This window comes from Grammomys surdaster, unplaced genomic scaffold, assembly GCF_004785775.1.
Source record: "Grammomys surdaster isolate TR1022 unplaced genomic scaffold, NIH_TR_1.0 61, whole genome shotgun sequence".
Classification (NCBI taxonomy): domain Eukaryota; kingdom Metazoa; phylum Chordata; class Mammalia; order Rodentia; family Muridae; genus Grammomys; species Grammomys surdaster.
In genome coordinates, this window is record NW_021604563.1 from 805,877 (window position 1) to 832,132 (window position 26,256).

General features: G+C 43.5%; 1 protein-coding gene across 4 annotated transcripts in view; it reads left to right on the forward strand.

The window, feature by feature from the left end:
* Positions 1–7,258: 7,258 nt before the first annotated feature.
* Trmt2b (tRNA methyltransferase 2 homolog B) overlaps positions 7,259–26,256 on the forward strand; it is a 63,595-nt gene continuing 44,597 nt past the window's right edge. The window contains exons 1-7 of one of the 4 annotated variants that reach the window (XM_028781463.1): positions 7,259–7,359; positions 12,360–12,486; positions 13,944–14,184; positions 15,224–15,278; positions 17,709–17,843; positions 18,826–18,925; positions 20,039–20,109. In XM_028781463.1, the coding sequence (XP_028637296.1) occupies positions 13,964–14,184; positions 15,224–15,278; positions 17,709–17,843; positions 18,826–18,925; positions 20,039–20,109 (582 nt within the window). In that variant the 5' untranslated portion in view covers positions 7,259–7,359; positions 12,360–12,486; positions 13,944–13,963. Of the gene's footprint in view, positions 7,360–12,359; positions 12,487–13,943; positions 14,185–15,223; positions 15,279–17,708; positions 17,844–18,825; positions 18,926–20,038; positions 20,110–26,256 lie in introns of those variants that run through there. The other 3 variants (XM_028781582.1, XM_028781527.1, XM_028781655.1) reach the window with 3 other exon arrangements.

A 26,256-nucleotide genomic window follows, 5' to 3' on the forward strand; every position in this document is an offset into this window, starting at 1 on the left:
TGGTCTACAGAGTGAGTCCCAGGACAGCCAGGACTACACAGAGAAACCCTGTCTCGAAAAACCAAAAAAAAAAAAAAAAAAAAAAAGAAGTGTGTCACTGGGGCAAAATTTGATGTTTCAAAATCCATGTGCCATTCCCAGTTTTCTCTCTCTGCTTCCTGCTTGTGGTTTGAGATATGAGCTCTCAGTTCCAGCTGCCCTGTCTACTACCTGTTGCCATGTCTGTCACCTGCTGCCATGCTGTTCCTGTTGTTATGGACCCTAACCCTTGGAGTCATAAGCCTAAATAAAAGCTTTCTTCTCTAAGTTGCCTTAGTCATGATGTTTCGTCATAGCAAATTAGATTGCTGTGAAGAGACACCATGACCAGGGCAACTATATAAGAGAATGCATTTAATTGGAGGCTTGCTTACAGTTTCAGAGGTTTAGGCAGCTATCCTTGTAGTGGGGAGCATGGTGATATTCAGGCAGGTCCTGAATAAGTAGCTGAGAGTTACACCCTAATCCAGAGGTGGGGGGGAGGAAGAAACAGTCAGGAACGTGGGCTTTTGAAACCTCAAATTCCACACCCCAAGTGACACAATTTATCCAACAAAGCCATGCATCCTAATCCTTCTCAAATAATGCCACTCCTTGATGACTAAGCATACAAATGTATAAGCCTACGGCAGCAATTCCTATTCAGACAACCACAACCCCCGAGCCCACTAGCCACTGGGAACTTTTCGTGTACTTCCTTTCAGTCTTTGTTCTAATACATTTAATAGCATTTATTCCGGCTTTGAAATTTATATGTATGAGTATGATCTGTGTGAATGCCAGGTGACTGTGGATGTCAATAGAAGCCAGAAGGGGACACCAGATTCCCAGGAGTTGGAATATAGATGGTTGTGGACCTCCCAGTACGAGTGCTGAGAACTAAATCCAGGTCAACTACAGCAAGTGCTCTTAACCATCGGGGCATCTCATCTCCTGTTCCATGGCGTTCTTTTTATTTTCTTTTATGTATTTGAATATTTTGTCTGCATGTGTGTGTACCAAGTGCACACAGTGCCTGAAGGGGTCATAAGAGGCCATTAGATTCCCTAGAACTGGAGCATGTGGATGCTGGGGATTGAATCCAGGTTTTCTGCAAGATTAGTCATCACTCTTAAATCACAGGGCCATGTCTCCAGTTCCTTGATTTATTTGGTTTTATTAAATTTACATATGTTGTGTCTCTGTGTGTGTGTTCCACAGCACATGTGTGAAAGTGAAAGGACAACTTGCAGAAGTGGGCTCTCTTTCTTCACTCTGTGGGTCCTAAAGCTCTAACTAAAGGTTGTAATTCTTAACGGCTAATGCTTGTACCCACTGAGCCATCTTCCCAGTACCTGGGGAAGAGTATATAAAATTATAAAAGGCCTTATGTAGCCCAGGTGGTCTCCAACTCTCTATGTAGCCAAGAATGGCCTTGAACTTTCCGGTCTCAGTCTCCAAGTATTGGGATTGCAAGCCATCATGCTTGGCTGGTTTAATTTTTTTTTTTTTGAGTTCAATACATTCATATAAAATTTTATCTGGTAGATGTTGGGGCTCAATTTTTTTTTGTTTTGCTTTTTCAAGATAGGGTTTCTCTGTATAGTCCTGGCTGTCCTGGAACTCACTCTGTAGACAGGCTGGCCTCGAACTCAGAAATCCGCCTGCCTCTGCCTCCCAAGGGGCTCAATTTTTTAAACGTCTTTTACCCTTTTACCCGTGAGTCTGTAGATGTATGTCGTGTGGGCAAGTGTGTGTATACATTTTTGTATGTATTCATGTGTGTGGAAGCTAGGTTCCTTTTGCTCTAGAAGGATTTCTTGCCCATTCTGCTAGTATAGCTATCCAGTTTGCCTTGGGGATCTCCTGTCTCTGTCTCCCAAGTGCTGCTATCACACTCACCTGAATAATTTTTTACATGAGTTCTGGGTATCCAAAATTTCAGTTTTCATATTCGCAGGGCAAGCCCATTATCTACTGACCCCTCTCCCTTGACTACTGGGATCATAGTTTAATATGTGCACCACGTGAGATAGTTGTTACAAACCTAGGAATCCCTGATACTTCCCCTCCTTGAGATTTCACTTTGGTAAATGTGGATAGAGATCACAAATCCACATTTGTTTCAATCACTCCAGCTAATTGTGGTGCATAATGGCCCTGATAGTATTTTTAGAAAATATAACAGTATGTAGTATAGTTATGTAGTATAGTTTAATGGCTGTGGCAATTTCCCTCAGCTTCTTGGTCACTACATGCTACAATCCATCCTATGGATGTCTACTGGAGTTCTCTTGTGGAGACATCTCAGGAAAATGCTCTACGTTAGCTTCCTGTTGTTACAGGATCATCTCCAACTCCCCAAGGCAGCATTCTAGACCCTTGACTATCTTCTGGGATCAATCTAATGAGCCAGAAGGCCGAGACTGCATCAGCGCTTTCCCATGTAGCCAGGCCTGCATAGTGATGAGCCTTGTTCATTCCTGTCCTCGTGGTTGTCATGCTGAAGCCTTGAACATCCCCAGAGGATACAGAGCCTAGACAGTCCACCCAGTTCTTGAATCCTTTCCCTTTCCTGACTTCTAAAATGATAGTTGCCTTCCTAGAACTACTGATGCTCTGACTGCTATGGATTTTAACTCAGTGAATCTTGTCTTCCTCTCAAATTCAATCTTGAGGGGCATGGTATGTATATCTTATCCCTCACGGCCTCTATCATAGCTCTAGGCCTTCGGAACTGGAGTTGCAGGCAGTTGTGAGCTGCCGGATGTGAGTACTGGGACCTGAACTGGAATCTTCTGCAAGAGCAGTAAGGACCATTGAGATGTCTCTCCAGCCCCCAATACATTCTGTAGCCTCTCACATATCTTTCCTTGCACCAAATTGAGAAAGTTTGACAAATTTCTAGATATTTCGTTTCACTGTGATTTTGTTTGCTGGTAACAAGGTTAAGCAAAAAGGTTATCTTGGTTCCTGTGTTTATCTAATTCAACCAAACTGCTTATCACCTACGACAGACCCACTTACAGATTTTCTGCTTGAAGAGTCTAACCTTTACTATAATATGAGATATTTCTTTTTCCTCCTACAAATGTAATGCTTTCTCCTTTTCTAGAAGAGCATGTTTTATTGGATTAAATAAATATAAAGGGGTTAATGGCTAAATAATTTCATTTTGGCTTCCTTAATCTTTTTTCTCTCTTTACCCTTCAGGGTTCTGTCTCCCTGAAGGACGGAAGTGCTTTAACTGAGTTTGCTTGGATGTGCAGAGTAGGTGGGGACACTGAAAGAAATGTCTTTTCTCTTGGTGAGTGAGATTCAGCTCATCAAATACTTATTGAGCTCTTCTGGGCACCTAGGTCTGTGCACAGCACTCCAGAGAACACCAGGATGAGGAGGGATGAGTGAGTGGAAGGACGGGGGAAGGAACTAGGACCGTTTAGGAGGTAGAGGAAAGGGTAGGCTGCTGATGCACGGAGGAGGATACTAGAAAGGAGGAAGTGGAAGGAGCAAAGGTGAGTGCTCTGGCTTGATTTTACATGCTAGCACCAGAAGGGCTCAAGACCCACTGCAGCAGTGGTTTGAGCTCGGATTTTTAGAACCTTTAGAGCAGTTAGGGTGGTCTCAATTTCAGTCAGATTTACCGCTTGAGGCTTAATAAGGAATCAAAGATCTCTTTCAACAAAGTAGCTATAAATGCATTTTGTGTATACACTATATATACATTATTGTACACTTGTACACACATGCACACACATGTACATTATTGCTAATAATATGTACGTTATTAACGTTATTACTAATATTATGCTGAGTATCAAATCAAAGCAATCTTCCTCTGAGTTAAATCCTTAGTCCCTACATTTTTTTTGTTTGTGTTTTGTTTTGTTTGTTTTGTCTTGAAACAAGGTCTCACTGTGTAGGTCTGGCTGTCTTGGAATTGATTACGTAGATCAGGCTGGCCTCGAACTCAGAAGTCCACCTGCTTCTGCCTCCCAGGTGCTGGGGCTAAAGGCGTGTGCTATCATATCTGGCTATTGGGTTTTTTTTGAGGGATAGATTTATTTGATATTGTGTAAATGTACACTATGTGAGTTATAGAAAGTTGTGAACCACCATGTAGATGTTGAGAACTGAAGCCAGGTCCTCTGCAAGAGTAACAAGTAGTTATAACCACTGAGCCATCTCTCCAGTTTCTGTTTGTAGTTTGTTTTTTTTTTAATATTTACTTATTTTATGTGTATAAGTGTTTTTTGCATGTACACACACACACACGTGTGTGTGTGTGTGTGTGTGTGCAATATGTGTGCTCAGAACCCTCAGAGTTCAGAAAAGGGCATTGAATCTCCTGGAACTGGACAATTGTGATCCATTGTGTGGCTGCTGGGAACTGAACCCAGGTCCTCTGGAAGAGCAGGCAGTGCTCTTAGTCACTCAGACATCTCTCCAGCTCCCTAAACTTTTTGAATGATAATAGCTGACACTTATTGCATGCGTGTTGTGTTCCAGGAGCGTTCACTTTCCAGCATTAACTTACTGAATCTTCCTCACAATCACACGAGGCAGATACGACTAGGATTCAGATCGGGTACGGAGCAGCTAAAGTGCACATAGCTTTGAAGTATCAATGTGGTTCTTTTGTTTTTACAGATGTTTACTATGTAAAACATCATTTAAAAATTTTATACTTATTTACTCTGTGTGTGTGTGGTGGGGAGGGTGGGCATATAGGCATTCATGCCACAGTGCTTGCGTATAAGGCAGAGGACAACTTTTGGGAGTTAGTTTTCTCCTTCCCCATGGGGGCTTCGGGGATTGAATTCATCAGTCTCAGAGGTGAGTGCCTTTATTCAATGTGCTATCTCACTGGCCCAGAGTATAATGTTTTTTTTTTGAGATGGTCTCTTGTAGTCTGGGCAGGCCTTGGACTGCTTCTGCTTCCTGAGTGCTGGGATTACAAGTGTGAGCTACCACACCCAGTTTATATGTGCTAGAGACGAACCCCGGGGCCTTGTACATGCTAGCAAGCACCCTGAGATACACTCTAGCCCTGGCTTTTGCTGTTGTTGTTTTGTTTGTGTGTTTGTTTTTGAGACAAAGCTGTACTCCGTAGTTTAGGTTGACCTGGGATTCACTCCATAGGCCAGGATGATCTTATCCTTCTACCTCAACGCCCTGTATTAGAGGCTCAAGTCACCACTCCAGTTGGCTTGACTCAGTATTTGTTATTATTTGAGGTACCTGGCCTTGTTTCGTTCCTTCCCTGGGACTAATATACCACCTTGTATGTAATAAGCACATACTGCCTTGAACGAAGTGAAACACCAACTAAGATGTACCCCCAATTTAAGATCAATTGCACAAGCATAAAAAGTAGCCGAATGCACAGGGGGGAGGATTTTAATATCAACACTTGAAAAATGGAAGCAGGAAGATTAGGAATTCAAGTTCAATGAAGCCTGAACTGGCCACTTTCTGTAACCAGGGAAGGCCTCAAGTGGAGGGAGTGGGACACCAACCCAGCCACAAAACCTTCGACCTACAGCTTGTCCTGCTTGTACAGTGTTCTGGGACCAGAGCCTAGGAGAATCATCATCAAAGAGACCAGAGAGACTTCATCCAGCAACTGATGGGAACAGATGTAGAGTCGTACAGCCACGTTAGGTAGGGCTCAGGGAGTCCTGCAGAGGAGGGGGAAGAAGGATTGGAGGAGCCAGAGGGGTCAGGGACACCAGGAGAACAGGGCCCACAGAATCAACTGATGGGGACTCATGGGAGCTGGGCAGAGAGATCAAGGAGCCTTTAGGGCTCTGACCTAGGTCCTCTGCATATTCCTTATGGCTGGGTAGCTCAGCGGTCTTGCAGGAATCCTAATGGTGCAAGCTGGAGCAGTTGCTGACACTTACTTACTTGTGGGACCCTTTCCTCCGACTGGGTTGCTTTGTCTAGTCCTGATGTGATGGTATGTGCCCGGTCTTATTGTAGCTTGTATGTCGTGCATGGCTAATGTTCCGGGGAGGCCTGCTCTTTTCTGAGAGGTGATGGAGGGGGGTAAATCTGGGAGAGAGGGGAGGTATGTGTGTGGCGGGGAGAGACTCAGGGAGGGAAGGAAAGGGAAACTGTAGTTGGGATGTCATATACGAGAGAAGAAGAAGAAATACAATTTTCCATTTGTCAATAAATAAAAGGGAAAAACATCTGCGTCTAAGAGTTCAAGTCCGGACTATGCTACACAAGACCCAAACAAAACCAAACAAAATCCCAGCAACAACAAAGAGCAAGCAAACAAAACCACCAAAACCCAAACAAAACAAAACATTTTCCCACTGCTATATTAAGATAGAGGAGAAAGGAATGTCTGAAAAATTCTCTGGCTCACAATAGGGCTTTTACCATAAGACAGATCTTCATACCACCTTTCCCCTTTTGTCCAAATCTTCCAAGGACGCTTGAAATTCTTTTGAAAATGCTTTATACTGGGCAGGTGATCCGAGCACTTGGAAGCTTACACAGTGAGTTACAGGTCAGTCAGGGCTGCATAGCGAGACCTTGCTTCAAAAAAAAATTTTTTTTAAAAAATCACATTTTAATTAATTAATTAATTAATCAATCAATTATGTATGGCAGGTGGAGGGTTTCACGTGTGGGTGCATCAGGAGGTCAAAGGACAGCTTGCAGCCGTCCATTCTTTTCTTCCACCTTGTGGGTCAGGGGGATGGAACTCAGTTGTTATGTTAGATTTGGCAACAAACTCCTTTGCAGAGCAAGTGAAACAGATGAGGAGGTAAAAGAGCTTGCTGACAAGCATGATAAACTGAGTTCGATCCCAGAGACCCACGCAGTAGAAAGAGACATGACTTTAGCAAGTTGTCCTCTGACCTCCACTCACAGGTGATGGCACATGTGAGGTAAATAAGTGTAATTAATAAAATTAAGAACAGAAAAATATTCTTTGGGTTGAAAGAGTTCATGTGTAGCATGCTGCGATATGAATTTCTTCAGGATTTTTTTCCTTTGGCTTATCCAGATCCCTAGTTGATAAAGAGAAAAGAAGGGTGGTTGGCGGGATCTCAAAAAGGAATTAGGCAAATAAAAGGCAGCTGAGACACAGGCAGCTGAGACAGGAGTACTTCCTGGGGAAGGCCCTGTAGAGTCGGTCAGATTGGGCTGCGCGTCTGCGGGAGGAGGAGCCCCGCAGCACTGGGAGGAGCCGGGGCAGGCGGGCTGGAGCGCCGTGCACCAGGAAGTGACTGGCCCCTGCGACCCCTTAGCTCCATCCGCTGTTCTTTTAGTTTGCACGTCCGTCCGAGGCCTTAGGGGCTCCGAAGGAAGGAGTCCTGGGTAAGTAGCCTGGAAAACCCGGAGTAGAGAGAACTGTTCCCCGCGCCCAAGTGTTTGGGACAGGGAGGAGGCAGGCGGGCCGAGATGTCACCCAAGGTGTCTTTGAAGGTCGCAGCCAGCCATTGCAGTCCCCTCCCCCTGTCTTCCCTAGTGCCGCCCTGCCACCTGCCTACGGTTTGTGGCATTTTGGTGGCTTGTCCTAGCATCTGTTTGGTAACTCACTTAGTTACATTTCCCATTGCTGTGGTACAATGCCTTGGCAAAGCAGCTGTACGGGAGAAAGGGTTTATTAGGCTTCAAATTGCAGCTCCCAGCAATTCGTCACGAAAAAGTCAAGACAGGAACTCGAAGCTGCTAGCCACATCCACAGCCAATGGTACACAGTGAGAGTGAATGTGTACAGGATTCTTACTCAGCATAGTTTCTCCAGTGCTCTGCAGTTCAGGACTAAAACCCAGAAATAGTACCCACTGGCCGGGCCATTCCACCACGATTAATTTAACCAAGATAAACTCCTCCCACATTATATACAGGCAGACTTGATGTAAACCAGTGTAGCAACCCCTTTGGGAGTCAAACCACCCTTTCACAACGGTCGCCTAAGATCATCCCGAATATCAGATATTTATGTTCAGATTGATAACAGTAACAAAATTACAGTTATGAAGTAGCAATGAAAATAAATTTATGGTTGGGAGACACCAGAACCTGAGGATTTATGCTAAAGGGTCACAGCATTAGGAAGGTTGAGAAGCACCAATGTAGACTAGCCCTCCTTAGATGTCTATTCCTGCCTATTCTCCCCTCCAGCTATAGCCTTGACAATTGAAACGAACCATCACAACACCCACCTTATAGATGTTTGTGGGACAGACTTGTTCAAAGAGTGTGTTAGAGGCCTCTTTGGGGAAGGATGGACATGACTGCTTGTGGTTTGCAGTGGGACAGATTAGTAAATTCACTTTCTTCTTAGCTTTAGCCAATATCCCTGGCTGGGGTCCAGCCAATGGAAAGGCAGGTCATCAGAGTTCCTACCTATGGGTCTCTGAATATTTTGCTCCAAGCAATGTTTAGCTCTCTGAAGCTTAGAACTTTCAGATTATCTCTGACTTGAATTTCTAAGCACTGGAGGCAGATTATCCACAGAAGCTCAGGAAACATTAACTAATTAACTATAGATGGTTGCCATAAACTCTTGGATTTTCTAGTCAGTGATTAACCCTGAGGCAGGAATGGAGCATATTCTCTCTCTCTCTCTCTCTCTCTCTCTCTCTCTCTCTCTCTCTCTCCACACACACAATCAGCATTTATATTTAAAACAGAAAAAAAACTACAAGAAGAAATTAGTCCCCCCCCCATACACCAAGATTAGTTTTCCTAACTAATCACAAAGAGTCATAAACAAAGAAAATATAACTTACCTTGATTGGTGTTACTGTCTTGCCCTGCGAAGTGTATTTAGCTACAGAAATTACTAAGTACAATAAGTGACTCTCAACTACACATGTTGAAAAAGCAGGAACCGCCGGGCGGTGGTGGCCCACGCCTTTAATCCTAGCATTTGGGAGGCAGAGGCAGGCGGATTTCTGAGTTCGAGAGTTCGAGGCTAGCCTGGTCTACAGAGTGAGTTCTAGGACAGCCAGGGCTACACAGAGAAACCCTGTCTCGAAAAACCAAACCAAACCAAAAAAGAAAAAAAAAAAGAAAAAGCAGGAACCTGTTTGTTTCTTTTAAATTTTGTGATTTTGAAGAGCATGTTTAATTACAAGCACAAGGAACTATGCCCAGTCTTTTTTCTTTTTATAAGTAAGTCTGAAATTGTGTTTTTATTTACTTAACTTTTTTGAGATTAGAGTCTCACTATGTAGCCCTGGCTGGCCTGACTTTGAGCTTTTGCTTCTCCTTCCTCCAAGTTCCAAGGGAAAAGGCTAGAGTTATAGGTGTGCACACCATGTCTGGTGCTGAGGCTAGAACCCAGGCTTCCTCTATGCTGGGCAGGCCCTCTGCCAACTGAATAACATCCTCAGCCTTCATTCTTTATTCTTTTTTTTGTCTTTGTTTTTCGAGACAGTGTTTCTCTGTGTAGCCTTGGCTGTCCTGGAACTCACTCTGTAGACCAGGCTGACCTTGAACTCAGAAATCCGCCTGCCTCTGCCTCCCAAGTGCTAGGATTAAAGGCATGCGCCACCACTGCCTCGCAACATTCTTTGTGAGACAAAGTTTCTCTGTATAATACTCCTGGCTATCCTGGGCTAGCTTTGTAGACCAGGCTGGCCTCTAGAGGTCCTCTTGCCTCTGCCTCCCAAGTGCTGAGATCAAAGGTATGCCGCCACCACATCTGGTGCCTATTAACATTTAAAAAATATGTGTATTTGTTATTTTATGTGTATATGTGTTTGCCTCAATGTATGTCTATGCACTACATGTGTGCCTTATGCCTATGGAGGCCAAAGCATGTGTTGGATTCTCTGGAACTGGAGTAACAGGGGGGTTTTCTTCATCCTGTCCCTGCGCAAACCCATCCACCTTCAGTATTCTCCCCTTCTGCTTTCACGGCACTTGAAAAATTGTGGGTCAGACTTTTTTGTTGTTGTTGTTTTTGTTTTTCGAGACAGGGTTTCTCTGTGTAGCCCTGGCCGTACTGGAACTCACTTTGTAGACCTGTAGACCAGGCTGGCCTTGAACTCAGAAATTCGCCTGCCTCTGCCTCCCAAGTGCTGGGATTAAAGGCATACACCACCACTGTCCAGCAAGTCAGACGGTTTGTGGCTGCGTTGGTATCCCAGTCCCTTCACTGGAAGGCTTGCCTAGTTACAGGAGAACACATTTCACTTTTCTGGCTAATAAAATTCAATTGTGTATATGTAGCACATTTCATTATCCATCAGTTGATGGGTATGTAGGTTGGTTTCGTCCTCGATGTTTTGATTATAGCAGCAATCAGCATGGATGCACAAGCATCTTTATGGTAGGTTTCAGAGTCATTTGGGTGTGTACCCAGAAGTGGAAGAGCTCGGTCTTATGGTAGTTCTGTTTTTAGTGTTTTGATAAACTTGCCCACTGATTTCCGTAGTAGCTTCAAAAGTATCCATTCCCATCAACTGTGAATAAAGGTTTCCATTTCCCTCATCCTTGTCAACATTTGCTGTTGTTTGTTTTCTTAATGATAACCATTCTGGGCTGGGCGGTGGTATCGCACGCCTTTAATCCCAGTACTTGGGAGGCAGAGGCAGGCAGATTTCTGAGTTTGAGAGTTTGAGGCTAGCCTGGTCTACAGAGTGAGTTCCAGGACAGCCAGGGCTACTCAGAGAAAGCCTGTCTCAAAAAAAAAAAAAAGATAACCATTCGACCAGGGTGAGCTGGAATCACAAAGTAGGTTTTGTGTTGTTTTTTGTTTGTTTGGTTTGATTCTTTTGAGACAGGGTTTCTCTGCATACCCCTAGCTGTCCTGGAACTCCCTCTATAGACCAGGCTGGCCTTGAGCTCACAGAGTTCTGCCTGCCTCTGCTTCCCAAGTGCTAGGATTAAAAGCGAGTGTTATCATGGCCCTCCTTCCCTCTGCTTCCCTGATTATTACCTTCCTGCTTCTGAGTGGGCCTATTTGCTTGTTAAATTTCCTACAGTCTGTAGGTTTTATCCTAGGTATTCTTTACTCTTTGGCTAATACCCACTTATTAGTGAGTACATGCATGTCGTTTTTAGGTTTGGGCTACCTCACTCAGGATGATATTTTCTAGTTCCATCCATTTGGCAGCAAACTCATGATGTCCTTATTTTTAATAGCTGAGTAGTATTCCATTGTGTAAATGTACCACATTTTCTGTACCCATTCCTCAGTTGAAGGACATGTAGGTTCTTTCCAGCTTCTGGCTATTATAAATAAGGCTGCTTTGAACATAGTGGGGCATGTGCCCTTGTTATCTGTTGGAGCATCTTCTGGGTATATGCCCAGGAGTGGTATAGCTGGGTCCTCAGGTAATGCTATGTCCAATTTTCTGAGGAACCACCAGAATGATTTCCAGAGTGGTTGTACCAGTTTTCAACCCCACCAGCAATGGAGGAGTGTTCCTCTTTCTCCACATCCTTCCAGCATGTGCTATCATCTGAGTTTTTGATCTTAGCCATTCTGACTGGTGTGAGGTGGAATCTCAGGGTCATTTGGATTTGCATTTCCCTGATGACTAAGGATGTTTATATTTTCTTATGTTACCTAGGAACACTAGCCCTTGGGTGGTACTGCCCACAGTGATCTGGGCTCTCCTGCATCAATCAAGAAAATGCACCTTAGACTTTCCTACAGGCCAGTCTGAATGGAGGCATTTTCTCAATTCAGAGTTCTCATCCAAGAATACCCTAGTGTTTATGTAAAACTGATAAACAAGCAAACAACAAACAAAATCCTAAATAGCACATACCCTAGGATAAACAGACAGAAAGGACATGTCCTGTCATGGAGGAGGAGGGGTTCCCTACTAAACACTGATAAAGGCACTGACAGACAGTGCCTTCCAGTATGTTCAGAGAGTCACATTCCATAGCTCTTGTAGCAACTGTGTTGTCCTTGGAGTTACTCATGTGATTCCTTTCTAGTGTGCTCCGTCTGTATTCAGGTTCATGATAGCCTTAAATGCATTGTGACAGTAATAACACAGAAGAGCTTCCACTAGGTGCTGGGCACTGTGCTTAAAGCTTTACAGATGCCATCTCTCTTTAATCTTCAGTTGAGTACTTTTTCATGTAGTGTGGGGGTGGATTTAGGGCCTCGTACCTGCTAGGCAAGAGCTGTAGCGTTGATCTTCTCCCCCTGGCAGTACATTTTATTTTTATTAATTATCTTTGCTTAGCTCTTATAGCTGCTAAGTAGGTATCGTTATGATTTCCTCTGTTTAACAGATGAAAGAAATGTCAGAGGAATGACTAACCTGCTAGAAGCCATCTGGCTAGTAAGTGTTAGAGCCAGCAGACAGTGCAAGCTCATTCTATCATTCTCTTGATTCCAGGGCCTGCACTCCTTCCCGAAAGGCCGAAGCTTTCATTTGTCCCTGCTCTCTGGCTCCATCCATTGCCTTCTTTCCCTTTTGTGCATCACACATCATCGTCCTGGCTGTGTCGGTGCCTGTATCAAAGGTATCTCCCTTGACTTCTCTAGGTCCATGTGTGGGGCTTCTTCTTCCCAATTATTCTTTTCCTTTTTAAACCAACCTCTCTTTTCCCCATTTTCCCTCTCTTCCTCTCTTTCTCCCTCCCACTGCCCCCTCCCTTTCTTTCTTTGTCAGGATCTGATGATGTAGCCCTGGCTATCTAGAACTCACTCACCATCTAGGCCAAGCCCCTGCCTCCTTAGCGTTGGGATTGCAGGTGTGCCACCATGCCTGGCCTTACTGGTTGGTCCTTTTCTAAGTCAACATCACCTCTTCTTGCTCTCTTCTCAGTGGAGTCCCTGGCCTTTGGTTCTTCTCTATAGTCAACGTTCTTGTTTTGTATGAGAACTTGTACTTACAGGACTGCTCAGACAGATCTTTACTTCCCCATACTAGAGCTGTCTGCTCTAAGAAGCCTTTCTTGAGCATGCATCAAGAAACAAGTTTATCATATTACTCACTAACATTGTCCCTGCTTCATTTCATCTTCTCTATTAGACGGTAACATTGTAATTCTTTCTGTACTGCTGTGCCATGTTGCCTTGTACACAGTAAGCACTTACTAAATATCGGTTGGTTGGTTGGCTGTTGGATGGGGGGTAGGAGAGGGAAGGGATTGGCTGAAGAAATGTATCCTGGGGGACAGAATCTTATTTTCTTCACGTCTTTATTTTGGGAGCTGGTTATTTATTTATTTATTTATTTATTTATATTTGTGGTACTAGAGATTAAACCAATGGCCTCACACATTCTAAGAAGGCATCCTACCACTGAGGTATACCCCCGACCTTCTTATTTTGAGACAGGGTCTTATATAGCTCCAGCTGACCTGAAAATTGCTATGTAGTTTGGACTGGCTGCCAACTCACAGAGATCTGCTTGTCCGTGTCTCCCAAGTGCTGCGATTCAAGGTGTACACTACCACACCCAATCTTTTTTATGTCTCTCTCTCCTTTTTTTTTGGAGACAGGGTCTCATATAGCCTAGGCTGGTCTCAAAATTCAATATATAGATAGCCAAGGATGACCTTGAACTTATGATATTTCTGCTTTTACTTCCAGAGTGCATACTAAGCAAGCATTCTGACAACTGAGCTACATCCCTAGCTCATTATTATTATTTTAATTTTGAAGCAGAATCTCATTAAGTTAGCCAAGCTAACCTTGAACTCACTATGTAGCCCGGATGGGCCTTGGCCTCATGATCTTTCTGCCTTAGCCTTCTGAATCGATGGGAGTTTTTAGGTCTATACCATCAAGTCTGCCTTAAAACCTTTGCATACTCTAAGTTGTGTTCAAGAGGTATGCTTTACTGAATGTACGGTGCTAGTACTGTGTTTGGTGCTGGGTTCTGTAAGGGTTTGTAAATGACTAAAGGCTTTAGGAGTGGGGACCTTAGCCACCTTTTAGTGGGTGAATTACAGTATGTGTCTTTGATTGGCAGGCATCAAGAGAAGAGTCCTGATGCAGAACCCAAGATTATTCCTTTCCAGGGTGGGTTTCTTCTACAAATCAGGACTGCTTCCCTGGGATAGTGCAAGACCACCAGATTTGCCACAGTGCTTATTGGGCAGAGCATATAAAGGGAGTTTCACCAGCAAGATAGCTAAGAAGCACCCAAGCCGACAACAATATCAGAAGAAACAAAGGCATTGTAGACCACAAGATGCCTCATGGCAGGAGAGGTAAGACTCAAGCTGATACCCTTTGTTTTTCACAGGTCAGAATCTATGGGTCCATTGAAATTCTCTTTTGCTAATCTGAGTAATACAGCCTTGTGAAGAAGATTCCCGAGGGTATTGGAAGTAGTGTGATCAGGGCAGTCTTGACGACTTGTGCAGGACAGTAATAGAACTACTTCTGGATTGTAGGAAATATTTTTGTTTTAGAGTGTGTCTTTGTCATAAAGGAGATCTTAAAGTTCGATCCTGCTTCTTAAGAAGGCCTGTGGAGCTGGGCGTGGTGGTACACACTTGTAACTGCAATAATCAGGAGATGGAGGCAGGAAGATCTGGAGTTACCCTCAGCAAGTTTGAGGCTAGCTTGGGGTACATGAGGCCCCGTGTCTAAAACCTAAGTAAATTAAAAATAAATTAAAACAATTTTAAAAACTAGGAAAATCAAAATCAAAATTCTATTCTGGCATGGTGGCGAATACCTTTTAATCTCAGTGCTTGGGAAGCAGAAACAGGTGAATGAGTTCAAGGCCAGCTTGGTTTACATTTAGAATTATAGATCAGCCAGGGTTACATAGTGAGACCCAGACTCAAAACAAGCAAATCAACCAACAAACAAACCAACAAAGCTATATGAATTCCAGATAGATAGTCCCTTTACACATAGATAGATAGCCAAACACAGTATACCTCATTTTATGTGACAAATGTATTTTTAAGGTCAAATTATATTTTAAAAGCATTAAGGAGGTGAGCTTTTGGGAGGAGCTCAGAAGTAAAGCTTCTTGTAATATGACTAATTACCGTCTGATAAATCTGGAATTTTCTTATATTGAATTTGCCCATCTGTTTTGCTTTATTAAGCACTAGACATCACCAAAATGGGCTCTTCTCCCAGACTCCCATCTCCTGAGGGGAATAAGAATCAGTTGTATCTTCTGAATTTAAGTAAAACCTCAGAGAGACTGGTGACGGGGGTACTTATGCATGGTAGGTGCTCAGTACATATCTGGATAATTGACAGTGTATCTGAATTATTTTATTCAAGGCTGGCTGATGTTGTGACTCCACTCTGGAGGCTGAGTTATGAAGAACAACTCAAGGTAGGTGTCCCCAATTCCCCCAGCACAATGGGAAGCTTGATTGGAGACTTCAGTCCTCTTGCCCCGTAGTTTCTTTCTTTGTTGTTGTTGGTTTTTGTTTTGAAGCAAGGTTTCATGTAGACCAGGCTGGTTCCAACTCACTAAGTAACTATGGATAACCTTGAACCTGTTGATCTTTCTGCCTCCTGAATTAGAGAAGTGGACTGCCACACTTACTTTATGCAGTCTCTGGGCTTAAACCCAGGGTTTCCTGAATGCCCGACAAGCATTGTGTCAAGGAAACCATGTTCCCAGCCTACCCTGTAGGTCTTCACATTCGTTTTGTAATAACTCTGATGTTTGAACTTGAGGCTCCTTCTAGCTTCTGAACTCTAGACTTGTGTACCCAAGTACTGATGTTCTTTCTTTGTTGTCCTTGTCATTCTTGTGTGTATGAGTGATAGAACAGTTGAATTACTCAACACAGGAGCCACCAGCCACGTGCATCTGTTTAAATTTAAGTATAGCCAATTTTGCCATAATGCTTGCTTTGAAAACAAATTTGTTTCAATGGATTGATGTATTAGGGAGCAATTTGAGCATAATGTAGATTTCGTGTTTGCCGGGAGCAATTTGTTTCATGAGAAGTGCTAGGTGAAAAGAGGAAACTGTACCCAGTTGAAGCCGGCTGCATAAGAATAAATAGAATGCACGTGCATATATGTCAGCCAGCTTGTGGCTCCCTCTGTTCTCTGAGGATATTATGGACTGCACCCATTTAGTACTGGAGGTCGAATACACCACCCGATACACTTTTAGGTTCTCATACTATACCCTAAGTGGCACCCCTTTTGGTACCCGCTTCTACATCCAAATCTTAGGTCTTTGGGGGGAATATTTTAGCCTTATTGTCATATTCTTTCTTTTTACAAAATTGTTAGGTTTATGTATTGTTTTGTATGATTAGTTTTGCTTACATGTCTCTGTGTGTACCACATGCATGCTTAGTTCTGTCAGAGGTTCGAAGGCATCAGATCTCCTGAGACTGAAGTTACAGACAGTTGTGAACCTTCATATGGGTGCTGGGAATTGAACCCAGGTACTCTGCAGAAATAAGTGTTCTTAACTGATGAGTCAACTCTCCAGCCCCATACTCTAATTTTAATTTTTAGCCATTTGACATTCATAAAGTGGTACTGTTCTTGTTACATTCTGTGTTGGAAAGGTGTTCCTATGTATACACATATACTCAGCGTGTTCCTACATGTACAGACACACACACACACACACACACACACACACACACACACACAATTACATACACTCAGTTGTAAGAATGATAATAAAAAACTTGCCATGGTGGTATACACCTTTAATCTCAGCATTTGGCAGGCAGTTGGCTCTTGAGTTGGAGGTGAGGCCAGTCTGCATAATGAGTTCCAGGCCAGACAGGACAAAACAAAGAGCAAGGGGCTGGAGAGATGAGTCTGCTTAAGAACACTCACCGTTCTTTTAGGGGACCTGAGTTTAATCCCCAGCACCTACATGGCAGCACACTGTAACTGCAGTTCCAGGGGATCTGACACCCTCTTCTGACCTCCATGGGCCCCAGAAACATACAGGGTACATAGTCATACCTGCAGGCAAACACCCAGACACAATAAAATAAAAACAAGTAAAAATTTAAAATCCCAAAGAATCCAAAACAAAGAATGACAGGGAAAAAAAAAGCAAGAAAGGATCCAAGGCCCAGATGACAATCCATATACTGTTGGGTACTCCCCAGGAACCTAGAGAAGTCAGGCGAAGGCTGTGACCAGTAGAAAGAAGAACAGAAGGGCTGAGAGGCAGGGAAGGGAGTGGGGAGTGGGATGATCAGCACAATATATATAGTGGCTCTAAAGAAAGCTAAATTCAGACTGTGTGGCATGGTTGAGCACAAGGTTGAGTACAGATACTTTCTGAAGAGTGGCCATTAGAGCAGTGTAATAGATTCCCACCCCTCCTTATGCTTGCTTCTCTGAAAGCAGTTTACTTGGGTGAATTACTAATGCATTGTAGAATGTCATGTGCCTAGCCCTGTTTCTCCCATGAGCCCTTACTTTGACTGAGGCCATTTCAAGTGCTCTAGCTACACGTGACTAGTGGCTACTGTGTGTGAAGAACGTAGCACAGAGAGAGCATCTCCATTATAGGACATTCTACTGGGCAGTGCTGACATATACTTTAAGTGTTTAATCTTAAAGGTCAGATAGAAAGATGAGCTCACACAGAACTCCCTCTTGACCTTTCCTTAGCATCTTATTAAGTCTTTGCCTGTGCTAGATTTCTTGCTTCTGTTATCTGCTAAGAGCATAACCCATGAATCTCGGAGAGACCTCTTTTGTCGTCTTTTCTATTCTTTGCAGTGAAACTACATTTGCTTCATTGCTTGTATTCTTTCTGTTGTAGGTGAAATTTGAAGCTCAGAAGAACATTTTACAAAGCCTAGAGTCTTACCTACAAGTGCTACATGGAGTCAGTGGCACGGTGGCTGCACCCCAGTCTGAAGGGCTTCGCTGTCGCCTCCATCCCATTATACCCTCTGTAAGTCTCCCTTGTTCTTACCCTCTGTGGCCCTGAAATGATATCAGCAATAGTCACTGGGCACTTGCTGGGGTCAGGTGATTATCATGTATCATTTGCTCATTTTTCTATTTACAATGGCCTGGAGGGATAAGTACTGTAATTTTTGTAAATGGAGCTACCAGAGAATACAGAGATTAAGCAATTTACCTAGAGCACACACCCAGAAAGTGTTGGAGCTAATGCATCTACACTACACTGTCTGATATAGCCTCGACACCATTACCTCCGAAGGCCGATTCCAAGATTTAAAACCCTTCCTACCGGGCAGTGGTGGCGCACACCTTTAATCCCAGCACTTGGGAGGCAAAGGCAGAGGCAGGCGGATTTCTGAGTTCGAGGCCAGCCTGGTCTACAGAGTGAGTTCCAGGACAGCTAGGGCTATACAGAGAAATCCTGTCAACAAAACAAAACAAAACAAAACAAAACAAAACAACCTTCTTAATGGCGCTTCCAAATAGCAGCATTCCATTCATGGCAGAGGTTGGCATACTGTGGCCCTTAGACCAAATCTGTCTTTTTGTATTACAGCCGAACTCACCTGTTTGTGACTGTGGCTGCTTTTGGGACTACAGTGTCACTCTCAAGTAGTTATGACAGGTGCCATATGTCCTGTCAAGCTTATCGATTCCAGCTCTTGACAGGTCAGGTTTGCTAGCTCCTGCCTTATGGGAAGACTGGAGATTTCTTTCCCAAATAAATCTTATTTTCAAATAGTGAAGAAATTCTATTCAAAAGCAAAGCAACTGCACAGATCAGAAATATGCTGTCAAGAGCAACAGCACAGAACATGGCAGAGTTCTCAGGACTATGGACCACGTGGATCACTCCAGCCAGAGACTTTAACATGTACCTTCCAAGTCAGTGTCATTGCTTACCATTTCTTGCCTTTCTTCTTGTCCTCATCTCCTGGCCTCCTTTCCTTTCCTTTTGTCCCCTTTAGCCTACCACTGTTGGCTACCGGAACAAATCTACCTTTTCTGTGAACCGGAGCCCAGATGGCAATCCAAAGACCGTGGGCTACTACCTAGGAACTTGGAAAGGTCAGTTCAAAACAAAACTAAACCAAAAAATAATGCAAAACAGTGATGGAGAGGGAAGAGGAGGCACATGTAGCAGTGTCAACAGAAGTGGACCACACGGTGGCCATAAAGAAGGCTGACTGCTTCGGTGCAGCTCAGGCTCACAAGGTTGATCTAGGTTAATTTCTGATGATTATAACCAGGATAGACATTACTGCCCTTGCCTATTCTTCCTCTAAATGCAATTTACCAACTAAGCCAGTGAAGGCCTCGAGTAAATGCTTCTGTTGTCACTGCTGCTGTCTCCTCGTTGTCATTGTAATCGTTATTTTTGCTCCTGCCCATATTGGGAGCAGTGCCCTCATTGTTAGTGAGTCACTATCAATTTCCCATTGTCAGAGACCTAAAAACTGGAGCTCTCTGTGATGGCTGACTCTGCCTTAGAAGAACTGGAAGGGAAAGCGCGGGTACACGTGAGGGAAATCACAGTGACATTTTCTGAAACTCACTGCCTGCATCCATTCCCAGATTCCGTTCCTGAGATTTTTATCTGCCCATTTTCAGCAAATCTACTCAAAGCCCCATCATTTTATATTACCCACACTGTTTAATATCCATATACCTTGAACTACAGTTCATTTGGACAAGCAATACATTCGGCTTTTCCCTTCATGGGATGAATTAAATGACTTTAGGACGTCAGGGTTCTGTTATTCAGTACTATAAAAACAAAACCCATTACATTTTATTTCCCTCTTAAAATCTGAACAGAAAGCAGATATGATCACATGGCACACTCGTGACGTGAGAGGAAGTGTTTAGGATTAGCTCCATTAAGAATGAGCTGATGCCCTCATATAGGCAGGGGTAGGGGAGGAGGGGTATGGGGGCTTGTGGAGGGGAAACTGGGAAGGGGGGTAACATTAGAAATGTAACTAAATAAAATAACCAATAAAAATGGAAGAAAAAATAGCTGATGAATGCCTAAACCAGGAAACAATTAGGTTTTCTCTGAAAAAAAAAAACAGCTATGTACTTTTGCTGCTTTGTTTTAGCATCTGCCTCCAAAGGAGGAAATTCCAGCTGCTGGGTTAGGAGGAAAATCATAAATAAAACCATTTATTGTTCACATAGATGGAAATGTCGTCTGTGTACCATGTAATCATCTAAAAAACATCCCAGAGAAACACAGTCAAGTGGCTCAGGTAAAATTGAACAAGGGCTGGTTGAAGATGACCCCAGGGCATTGTACGCTCTAACTGCAGTGTCCCTGACATTTTAATATGGGTGCCTGCCGTGATTGCTGGAGGAAAGGAGGGGGCTCTGTACTGAAAGTTTACCTTTTAATGTGGAAAGAACATTGCCCGGGTTTTGTTCCGGAGATGGTGTAGTGTGGGAGGCAGAACTGCTGTTGTTATATTGCAAATGTCAAGGGTCCAAGGACATTATTCCCAAGGAATAGGGAATAATTAGGAAAGAGGTACTGCTGAGACCACTGTGGTACAGCAGGTGTTCGAAATATTTGAAAGGTTAATGCTTTCAGCAGAACAAAGAAATAGCATGAGAGCTGTAGGCAAGGCGGAAAGGCATCAGGGGACTGAGCTGGGCACACAGTTTAGCGGTGGAATGCTTATGTAGCACTCACAAAGACCTGGTTTGATTCCTGGCACTACAAACAACTAAACTTCTCATGGAGTTGACCCCTGAGATTATGGGTCCACTACTGAATGCCTACTGGCTTTCAGGCACTGCACCTGGAGTGGGGCTACAGTGGTGACTCAGTTTGTCATTAGAAACGATGCCTGTGCTCACAGACCTGAGCAACAAAAGGCCGATGCCTTACTGAGGATTGAACTAGACTCCGAAGGATGCTCTTCCTCCCCTTCATTCTTACCAGCACCTACTCTTTTAATGATTTTTGCTTCTGACACTGGGGTGCTGCTGTATTTAGTGTGCTAATAAAGCACACTAATGGGACACGGGCTAAGTTCCAGAACTCTCCACAGCTGTTTTTGTAGGCTCACTTTCTAGAATCCCCATACCCCTCATCATCACCTTGTCCTGTTTTTTTCCTGAGGGTCTTTAGTATTTTATTACATTTATTTCTCTGTTTATTATTTTAAAACTGTTTCTTCACTTTAATTGTATGTATGTTTTGCCTGCATGTGTGTCTGTTCTACATGTATGTACCTGCTCCTTGTGGAGATCAGAAATGGGAATCAGATCCCCTGGAACAAGAGTTACAGATGGCTAGGAGCTACCATGTGGTTGCTGGGAATTGAAACCAGGTCCTCTGCAAGAGCAGTCACTGATTTTAACCTCTGAGCTACCTTATAGCCCTCATTCATTCATTCATTCATTCATTCATATTAGGTACATGGTGCATGTCCACATGTACATGTGTGCTGTGCTATACTTGGGGAGGTCAGAGGACAAGAGTCTTAGGCATCAAACTCAGGTTGTCAGTCCTGGTGGCAAGCATTCTTCCAGTGAGCCATGTCACTGGCCTCTTGTTAGTAATTATTCTAAAACTCTACCCTTCTTTATGTTTTTTTGAACTTATTACCTTTGACCTTTGGATTTCGAAGATTAACTGAAGAAGTTACAGCTCTCAGAAGCAAACTCCTTTGGCAGTTTGTCTATCTACAAATGTCACTAAAATTCGACCATTCTTTACTTCCATCTAGTGAAAGAGGTAGTCGTTTCCCCTGGCTCCCATCAGAGCTGAAGCTTCTCTTTGGACTGATTTCCTGCTTCTTAGGTTCCCTGTCCTGCATTACATACCCATTCTCCTGTTTCTTTGTCCACACTCGCCTAATAGCTCTTTATTTTTAAAGATGTATTTGTTTTATGTATGAGTACTCTATATGCGTGTACACCTCCATGCCAGAAGAGGGCACTAGATCCCATTACAGATGGTTGTGAGCCACCATGTGGTTGCTGGGAATTGAACTCAGGACCTCTGGAAGAGCAGCTAGTACTCTTAACCTCTGAACCATCTCTCCAGCCTCTCATAGCTCTTTGAAATTAATAATATGACTAGTATTTCCCATCCTTAAGAAATTCTAATGGGTCTTCCATGTGTCCCGAATGTTTTTTCTAAAATTGATTTTGCCGAAGCCATCAGTGAATCAGTTTTGTCAAAGCCCATAGAAGCTTTCTGCCTCTAGCTTCCTCTTATTTTGTCTTCCTGTATCTCTCGTCTTTTTCTTTCCCTCTTCATTTGGTTTGTGTGTGTGTGTGGGGGGGGGATGAGGTGTGTGCAAGTGCTTGCTAAGGCTAAGAGTGTCAGAGCTTCTGGAGCTAGAGTCATAGACAGCTGTGAGCTACCTAACCTGGGTGCTGGAAGCCGAACTTGGGACCTCTGGAAGAGCAGCAAGCTCTCTTTAACCCTTGGAGTTAACCCTGGAGCCATCTCTCCAGTCCCAACTTTCCTCCTGTCTTGTCAACTCTTTTTCAGTCTTTCACGTGGGATTTTTTTTTTTTTTAAAAAATTAATTCTCCTTTCCCATTATCAAGATTTGTGTCCCTGAGGACTCTATCTGAGGCCTTCTTCTTTCTGAATGTACTCTTGGGAGACAGCACCCAAGCTTAACTAGTACCCTGGGTAGCTACTTCATGAACTGACAGCTGTTACCTTGTTTTTCCATTCTGCTGCCCTCTAGAGCTTGAGGCAAGGTTTCCAGAGGGCACTGAACATCCCGAGAAAGCTATGTTCTGGAGATGTTGAAATCAGTGTTGTCTTAATCAGGTCTTCTCAACTTCTGTGCTATTGCTATTTTGTGTTGTATTGTTTTCTCTCAGGGGGGACTACTGGGGCCATTGTAGCATGATTAGCAGCAGCTGTGGTGGCTGTCTACTAAGCCCCATTAGTTTGGTAGTAAGCAAAATTGCTTCTACACGTCCCCTGGGGAACACAGTCTCCTCATGCTAGTAACTACAGCCCCGAACTAAGCTTATCCTCTTGTCTTCCCAAATGTTTCCTCCGTACTTTAGCTATTGGCATTACAGTGGATAAGAACCTTGTGTCATCTTAGCTCCTGTCACAGTCCCCGCTTCCTCCTTGCCATCTAATCCATCTCCAAGTCCTTGTCAGTTTTATTACTCTAGAACTATCTCGAACCCACTCAGTTCTACACTGTCAGCACTTGAGTTCAAATGACCATTCTCTGTAGTCTGGACTACCACCATGGTGTCTCTGCCCTGACGTCCATGGCCCCAGCCTTTCTTTTAGAGCATTCCTGCTCAGGAGCCCCAGCTGTCTGTAAACTGAAGGCAGTGCCATTCCCCTGCTGAAAGTTCTACAGGAGCTTCCCAGTCACTTTGAAGGCTCTGAAAACAATTATGCAAGTATCCGTGTTATGTGTTTGTTTGTGTGTGTATGCGCACACAGGATCAGGGGACAACTTGCTAGAGTTAATAATGCTCTCCTTCCACCACGTGGGTCCCAGGGACCAAGCTCAGGTTGTTAGGGTTAGCAGTCAAGCACCTTTATCCACTGAGGCATCTTGCCAGCCCTGCCGAGTATCCTTTGGAATGCAAGGTTAAATTCTTTACCATTTCATTTTAGGATCTTCCTAACAAGGAGCTCAGCCGTATCTTCTGCCCTATGCCTCCCTGCTTTCTTCTTTCTATTTGTACTGAACCCGTGTGACATTACCATGCTATCTCATTTCTGCCTGCTGGCCCTCTCTAGAATGCCTCCAGTTTGCAACCCGTCCCCACTACCGTGGCTCTTTATTCTCCAAGACTCCATTCAAGCATCAGTTCTATAGAAAAGCATACCCAGCTCCTCAGTCTGATTAAGAGTCCCTGTCTTCTGTACGTGGCTGTCTCTACTGTGCATCTCTTGTTCGGCACCTAGTACAGCATATTTCATTGTCTGGGGGTGCTTCCCACACTAGCCTGTGGAGGTAGCAGCTATGCATTATCTAACTGTGTATAGCACCTCTTACTGAATCATACACAATGTGTGTGAGTTTAGTGCATATTTGATGAAGTAATACTTCTTGTTTTATCAGTATTCTCAAATACTTTCCATTTATCTCTTTTAGATTATTTTGAAGCACAAAATGTAAACATTTTGATATGCGATCTAGGAGAAGAAACTTACCTTAAAAATACAATCTTATACCACTATCACACCTAAATATAGACATTTATCCATAATATCAAATATCTGGTGTTTAGATTTTGACATTAATTTATCTGGTATTTTTTAAAAGATTTGTTTGTTTGTTTATGTGAGTGCTCTGTTTTCATGCATACCAGAAGAGGGAATCAGATCCCTTTACAGATGGTTGTGAGCCATCATGTGGCTGCTGGGAATTGAACTCAGGACCTGTGGGAAAGTGGCCAGTGCTCTTAACCACTGAGCCATCTCCCCAGTCCCCAGTATTTTGATTTATTTATTTTTTTTATAGTTTTCTCAAGCCAGGATCTCAACAAGCTTTGTTCTTGGTATCCTTGGTCTTTGTGTTCAGACTCCCCATAGATACCGACATCTGTGGATGCTCAAGTTCCTTATATGGGCAATGGTGTAGTGATTGCATATCATTTACACTTGTCTTCCTGTAGGCTTAGATCTCTGGATTACGGGTAATTCTGAATACAATGTAAATGCTATGTAAATGGTAAGCCAACAGCTATGTAAACAGTTGCTATACTGTATTGTTTGTGGACAAAAGAGAAAACTGTTCAGTGCAGACTCTTTTTAAAAACAGTTTTTAAAAGTTTGGTTTTTTGTAAGGGGTGGGGGGTGTTGCAGGGGTGTGGTGCCATAGCGTGAGTATGGTGATCAGAGGACAATGTGGAGAATTTGGTTCTCTCTTTTTACCATGTGGGTTCTGGGGATTACACTCAGATTCTCAGGCTTATGTGGCAATCGATTTTCCCTCTGGAGACATTTTGCCAGACCTTTTGTCTTTTTTAGTGAGGATGTTTCTCTGAAGACCAGGCTGACCCGGGACTCATTTGTAGCTCATACTCTTCTCAGACCTACAGTAATTTTCCTGCCTCTGCTTCTGAGAGCTGGGATTATAGGTCAGGGCCATTAAGAATGACTTTTTTACATTAAAAAGAATCTTGATGGTTTAATTTTGTGTGTGGGGATGTGCATTTGTGCCCGTGCCTGCAGAGGCCATGGGGCATTGAGTGTCTGCCATATTCTTTTGAGACGGGGCTTTTATATGAATTTGGTGCTTCTGAGTGTTTTGGCAAGACTGGATACCAGCAAGCTCCAAAGACCCTCCTGGTTTTCCCTGTCAGCCTCCATTGCTGGGATTAGGGGTACATGCCACTATGCCCAGCTTTGTTTGTTTGCTTGCTTGCTTGTTTGTTTAATGTGGGTGCTCGGACCCTAACTCAGGTCTTAATGCTTATACAAGTGTCCCTACCAGACCAAGATTTTTATTTTGAAAAGATGTCATTTATTTATATAGTGATGTGTGTGTGTGTCTGTGCGCATGCACACACCTGCGTTGGGGAATGAAGGGGTGCATGCATGCCATAGAGTGAACGTGGAGATCAGAGGATAACTTTTTAAGAGGGACTTGTCTCTTTCACCCTGTTTTTAAGGGAGGATCTCTAGTCTTTTCTGTCACTGGACAGCTTCCTGTTCAAATTTCTGGCTGACTCTCTTCACTTCCATCTTGCCATAGGAATGCTTGAGCTAGAATTACAGACTGGAAGCACCACATCTATTTTTTATGCCTGTTCCATGGGTAGAATTCAGGCAATCCATACTAGGCAAGTGTTTTTACCTGCTGAGCCTTCTTGTCAGCCCCAGATTTTGATTTTTGACTTGTGTATATGATAGCTTTTGCTTTTAGTGATATAAACAAACTATCATATAAACGTGACAAAATACCATAAAATCAAACGGTGGATCCGTATGCTGCCAGCTGTATGAACTCATTAAAAAGTTTCCCATTCGATTTGTTTGTGTTGAGTCACAGTCACACTATATATCCCTGGAACTCATCATCCAGCTCTTGCAGATTCCTGGTCCCAGCTGCCATCAATATTTCATTGAATGGTCTTAGCAGTTGATCATGGCCTGTGTCCATCATTCCCTGAATGGTTTGCTATGTGGGAATGATCACAAGTCTACCATGCTCTCCTCATGTATTAGTTAAAATGATTCGATTCTGACTCCTTATCCTCCTCCTCCTCTTACTCCTCTTCTTCCTCCTCCCCTTTCTCTCCTTCTTCCTCCTCCTTCTCCTTCTCCCTCTTTTCCTTCTCCTTACTCTTCTTCCTCTTCTCTTCTTTCTTTTCCTCTTCCTCTACTCCCTCCTCCTATTCCTCTTGCTGTTTCTTTTAGATGGCATTGAATCACATCTATGGTAGGC